At 41.7% G+C, this 5,348-nt stretch overlaps 1 protein-coding gene across 1 annotated transcript; it reads right to left on the reverse strand.

The window, feature by feature from the left end:
• Positions 1-1,660: 1,660 nt before the first annotated feature.
• On the reverse strand, positions 1,661-4,086 carry LOC102293244 (acyl-coenzyme A thioesterase 5). Its single transcript, XM_005918047.3, has 4 exons — positions 3,950-4,086; positions 2,929-3,428; positions 2,609-2,811; positions 1,661-2,530 (listed from the first exon to the last, which is right to left on the reverse strand). The coding sequence occupies exons 2-4, from the start codon at positions 3,383-3,385 to the stop codon at positions 1,922-1,924; spliced, it is 1,269 nt and encodes a 422-aa protein (XP_005918109.1). The 5' UTR covers positions 3,386-3,428; positions 3,950-4,086; the 3' UTR covers positions 1,661-1,921.
• Between the last annotated feature and the right edge of the window lie 1,262 nt (positions 4,087-5,348).

The raw sequence follows: 5,348 nt of genomic DNA on the forward strand, positions 1-5,348 counted from the left end.
CTGACGTGAGCTCCACTGAGCTGAAATGACAGAAAGGGAGCAGTCAGATACAGAAACACAAAGAACAGGAGAGATAGAGAAGGAGCTTTTCAACAATGCTGCTTAATAAATCAAACAGGCAGATGAAGGTTCTGCAGTCTTCATGAACTCCCTGCACTGTAGCAAGCATGTTATCTCCCATCTCAGAGGTGAAAAATGAGGTTGAGGTAGTTACTAGTACGTCAGGTTTTGTTCCCCGCTTCCCATTTCTTGTTTAAATTCCTCTTCCGCTCTGCCAAAGTTGCTTTGAGGTGATTAGTTTGGTTGAGTTTTATGGTGAGTTATTATATTTTTTCAAGACTTTAGTGTAATGTTGCCCAAAACTCTGTTCACTTAACAGTAATCTCCAACACTCGGTCTTCCTCCCACAGTCCAGCACCATGCAGGTTGGGATAGATGGTGCTCTAAATTCGTTGTAGATGTGATTCTGTTTCTTTCTGTGTGGGAGCACTAGCCAGAGCACAACTGTTTACACTGCCAGTATACAAAGGCTTATACTGCCATCTTGTGGCAGTAGTGAAGACTGACAGGCTCACTTGTTTCATTCATATAATGATAATAATAATAATAATGGATTGGATTTATATAGCGCTTTTCAAGGCACCCAAAGCGCTTTACAATACCACTATTCATTCACTCTCACATTCACACACTGGTGGAGGCAGCTACAGTTGTAGCCACAGCTGCCCTGGGGCAGACTGACAGAAGCGAGGCTGCCATATCGCGCCATCGGCCCCTCTGGCCAACACCAGTAGGCAAGTAGGGTAAAGTGTCTTGCCCAGGGACACAACGACCAGGACAGAGAGCCCAGGGATCGAACCGGAGACCTTCCGGTTACAGATGCGAGTACCGTTTCACAATAGTTCATCCCAAACTATCTTATAATGGGAGGCAAAGACTGCGTAATATTGAAGAGGAAACACCAAGTTCACAATCCCCTATTAGCCGAACTTCCTTTTCTGTCTGGTAGAACAAGGATTAAGAGAGACACAGGCGTGTTCCACTGGTTTGGGAGTTCATTGAGAAACCATGAACAACAAACACAAGAGCAAATTCGTTGCCTTTGAATACACGTCTATTGTAACAGTTGCAACAACAATTTTAAGGAAAAACAAAATTCAGTTAACATTAGCTTGTAAGGTTGCAGGTACAGGTAATAGGCACCAGTCTGTCTAGTTTGCTGTGTGAAGATGGGATGTGTCAGTATGCTTCAAGGTAATTTGTGAGCCACAGATGCCAGTTTATGATAAATCACAATCTTTCATTACATTAAATAATACATCAGAAATCAACACTTAAGAACATTTATTCTAGAGTTAAACGGCAGTCAATACGTCTTGTCTTTTTGGTTTTGATGAATTAATAAGTTGACTTTAGAGTGTCCAGCAGCAAAAGTAACTTTAATTTTAATAGATATTTTAATAGACATGAGACAAAGTCTGCAGCAACATCACCCTGTGACAACTGGATCGTCTCGTGCATTTCGTTGCCCTGTACCTGTGCATGTGCAATGACAATAAAGTTGAATTCTATTCTATTCTATTCTATTCTATCAAAGTACCTCAGTGTACATCGTGTCAAGAATTCAGGATACGCTTTTTAAGTTTTATACAAATAAACCTTTTTCAAATTTTACCAACTTTAATGATGAAAACAGAAAACTTACAAGCATTTACATGACACTATGCCATATTAACACAAAATTATAGCTATACCTCGAGGGTAAAGAGGATCCCGTTCTACCTGTTGTGATAAATTACAGACTTTAAATGTTTAAAATAGTGAATCATTAATCAACACATTTAACAGGTCAGACATGATTATCACACAGTTTTATGGCAGTCGGGGCTTTGCTTTTTCCTATTCATTGTCTAGTTTGAAACTATAACTTGGCCCTATTCTGTGCAGCATCAGAGCTCAGATGGTTTCTGAGGAAATCTTGGATCTTCTTCCACATGTGGACCTCAGCTGCTGCGTGGGACTTGGGCTCACCTCCCCACAAGACTGGCCTGCCTAAAACCCCATGGAAGCTGGAAGGGCAGTAGGGTCCATAAGGTGGCTCTAAGTAGTGTCCAGCTCCAGGGTATGACACACTCTCAAACTTCTCCTTCCCGTGACGCTTCAGTCTCTCCACCATCTCATCCACGTAAGCCTTGCTGTCCCAGTTAAGGTCATCCTCAGAGGCCACAAAGAGGAAATGTCCTTTGGCTCGTTCAATGGGAATCAGGCTGCCCTTGTTCTCCTCCGCCAGAGGATTGTTTAAAACGTATTTGGTATTGAAGGCCCCTGACTCAGTGGGAATCACTTTCTTTAAATCAAACATTAATGCAGAATGTATTTGTCTTTTCTTATAGTATAGAGGCAAAGCTACATTGGCAGAGCAGCCATTGATCCACACTGTGGCCTCAACATCTGGTAGGTAAGAAGCAACTGATAAGGCAAGATCTCCACTTTTGGAAAGGGATATTACACCAACTTTTTTACTGGAACCCTGTGGAAAAACATGTCAATGAACAGCCATCAAAGTTGTCTTCAAAAACTATGAGTCTTCCAGAATAAATTAACTCACCTTAGTTTGTTTTTTTAGAAACTCGACAGCTTCTTCCAAATAATCCAGGTGGATCTCCTTAATGTTTTTAGGCAGGTCATCGTGGCCATACAGGGCAACAGTCAGAACCAAAAATCCTCTGCTGGCCAACAGAGAGGCTCTTTTCTCTGACAGACCTCCACCAAAAGTGTACAAATCTAACACAGCTGGGAAGGGACCCCTGCCTGGAATGAAACATACATGCAAAGCAAGCATATTTTTTGTATGGAGCTAAAATTATGAGTAACTGTAACTAGGACATTTTCAAGTATGTACTTTTTTCCTAAATGATGCTGACAAACCTGGAGGAGTAAACAGGACTCCTCGAATGTTCCCCTCTTTGACGGGGACCCGAATGACCCCATCTCCCATTAGAATCCTCTCATTAGTCGCCTCTGCCAGAATCCGGCCCTCACCTGCCTCCTCGTGCACTGAGAACTTTACCATGGATGGATTAAGGGCATTTATCTTCTGAAGTCTTTTATGCAAAGAGTCCGGTGTCATTGACCAAAGCAGACCCATCGGTTCAACCCCAACGTAGCTCCCACTGAGTGAGGGGTCTCTCTTCAAGTCAATCTCCCCGTTGCCATTGGCTCTGTAGGTGGCCGCAGAGCTGAACACAGTTCCCTTGTCGTCGGTTGAGCTGGCTCTCAGGGAGACCACCTGCCTCGACCTCAGCCCGGCCACCTTCACCTGAATAGGCTCATCAAACAGACACCTGGCACTCGGGAGCAGTCTCAGCCTGGCTTGGGAAGCCATGTCTTCAGCAACTTTCCTTTAAGTTACACGTTTAGACTTTGCCCTATAGAAAAATAAACAAAATAGTGCTACTGCACACGTTATTTTTATTACTCTAAGAGGTGCTGTGAACTTTAGCCTTTTAGAGTACACACTGGCCTTGTGGTAAAGTTAAAGAGTCCTATTGTATTTCACTCCAACTCTAGCATCCAAAGTGGATGTAAACGACGATGTGATATACGTCTTCCAGCTTTGTTTGGCTCAACAGAACTGTCAAGTTTCAAGGGTCCTGTGCGCTTTTATTTTGATGCCTTCCTTCCTACTTCCCTAACCCTCTCAGACCTGCAGTAACAGAACTACAGAAGCATTAGCGCTAGCTAAAAATCTTTTCTTCCCCCCACCAAGGGTAAAAGAGCAGGAAATATTTTTACATTTCCGTAAAAGCCTGAAGCCTCACCACCTAGACTTTTGTCGAGGATCAAGGGAAGACAGAGTACAAGAAAAGCTTCGTAAAGACTTTAGCTTCACTAACTAGTACATTTAAGCATTATACATACGACTTAAGCCTGAAAACAAAAGCTTTACCTGACGCTTAACCCTCCAAATGTGGAGGCATACACTCACGAAATCTCCCACCACTACTGGCAAACAAGCAAAAAGTGTGCAGAGAGCCACGACAAACTCGAGCGCTTATCAAAACAGGAAGTTATCACTAATCCCTTCACAATAAGAGCCTGAACTGCAAACAAACGCAGAGCTGCTCGGTACCGATTATAGCCCCCCAACCCCCCTTCCCCTCTCTCTCTTCCTCTCCACTGCATGGCTTTGGAAAATGTGAATGCGTGCACAAAATTCAGACTTTTAATTGTATTTTCTTAAGTTTTAAAGCTTTATCTGCAATCATACTACATCAAAGTAATTAAGTAATAGAAAAACAACTAAATTAAAACTGAACAGTTAAACAAAAAAATTCAATGTTTTTCATTGTCTACAGTACCTTAGAAATTTCAGTATGTGTTTTTTTTATGTAGAAAAAAGGAAACTGCTTGAAGATAATAATAATAAGATAATAATAATAATGATGGATTGGATTTATGTAGCGCTTTTCAAGGCACCCATTGCCACTATTCATTCACTCTCGCATTCTCACTGGTGGAGGCAAGCTACGGTTGTAGCCACAGCTGCCCTGAGGCAGACTGACAGAAGCGAGGCTGCTTACTGGTGTTGGCCCCTCTGGCCAACACCACAGATACGCTTCCCTAACCCCCTGAGCCACGGTCGCCGTAATAACAACCTTTTGTTTAATAAATGCTGAAAAGCCTGGGAAATCGCACATTGACTACAATGAGACTACAATATGACTACAATAAGATTATAACACAGTATCCAACATCAGGATTTAAGGGCAGAACCAGAAATATAAGAAAATTTTAGAATTACTTACAAGAAGCATTAACAGAAGCTTGCCGGTACCGGAAAATAAACAAAAAGTTGTTGGAGAGTCCAGGGCTTTTTCCAGAAACCACGTTAAGAAAAGATGCGGAATTTGTTAATCGTGAGATGAGGGAAATTCCACGTTTTGTGTTATACATAGAGGGCTAGCTTACCAAGTTACCAGGATTTAAAAAAAAAACCTACCTAAATGGCTGGCAGGTTTTCTTCAACACACCTTAAGTTTTTGTTTGACTCCTCCCCTCATGCTGCATCTGTCTGAAACTGTTCCTCATTTCCACATTTATGTAATCATCAAAGCACATAGTGATGGGAAAATTGCAGCTTTTCTGGTATTAAGAGATGACCACCTTACTACTTAGTAACATATTCAATAGAACATGTTGGATTTGTTGGAGGTAGTTACCAGTATGTCAGGTTTTGTTCCCGGCTTCCTGTTTAATTCGTCTTCTTGCCAAAGTTACTTTGAGGTGACTAGCTTTGTTGAGTTTTATGGTCAGTTATAATATATATATATATATATATATATATA

Source organism: Haplochromis burtoni, unplaced genomic scaffold (assembly GCF_018398535.1).
Source record: "Haplochromis burtoni strain Fernald_Lab_line unplaced genomic scaffold, NCSU_Asbu1 Contig_27, whole genome shotgun sequence".
Lineage (NCBI taxonomy): Eukaryota > Metazoa > Chordata > Actinopteri > Cichliformes > Cichlidae > Haplochromis > Haplochromis burtoni.

What these genes read in the sequence shown, in the direction of transcription:
- LOC102293244 (XM_005918047.3), bottom strand. Translation starts at nt 3,385, where the DNA reads ATGGCTTCCCAAGCCAGGCTGAGACTGCTCCCGAGTGCCAGGTGTCTG. An exon ending in AGTCCTGTTTACTCCTCCAG is followed by an intron (nt 2,812 to 2,928) that starts GTTTGTCAGCAT and finishes GTTTCATTCCAG; the next exon opens with GCAGGGGTCCCTTCCCAGCT. An exon ending in TTCTAAAAAAACAAACTAAG is followed by an intron (nt 2,531 to 2,608) that starts GTGAGTTAATTT and finishes GTTTTTCCACAG; the next exon opens with GGTTCCAGTAAAAAAGTTGG.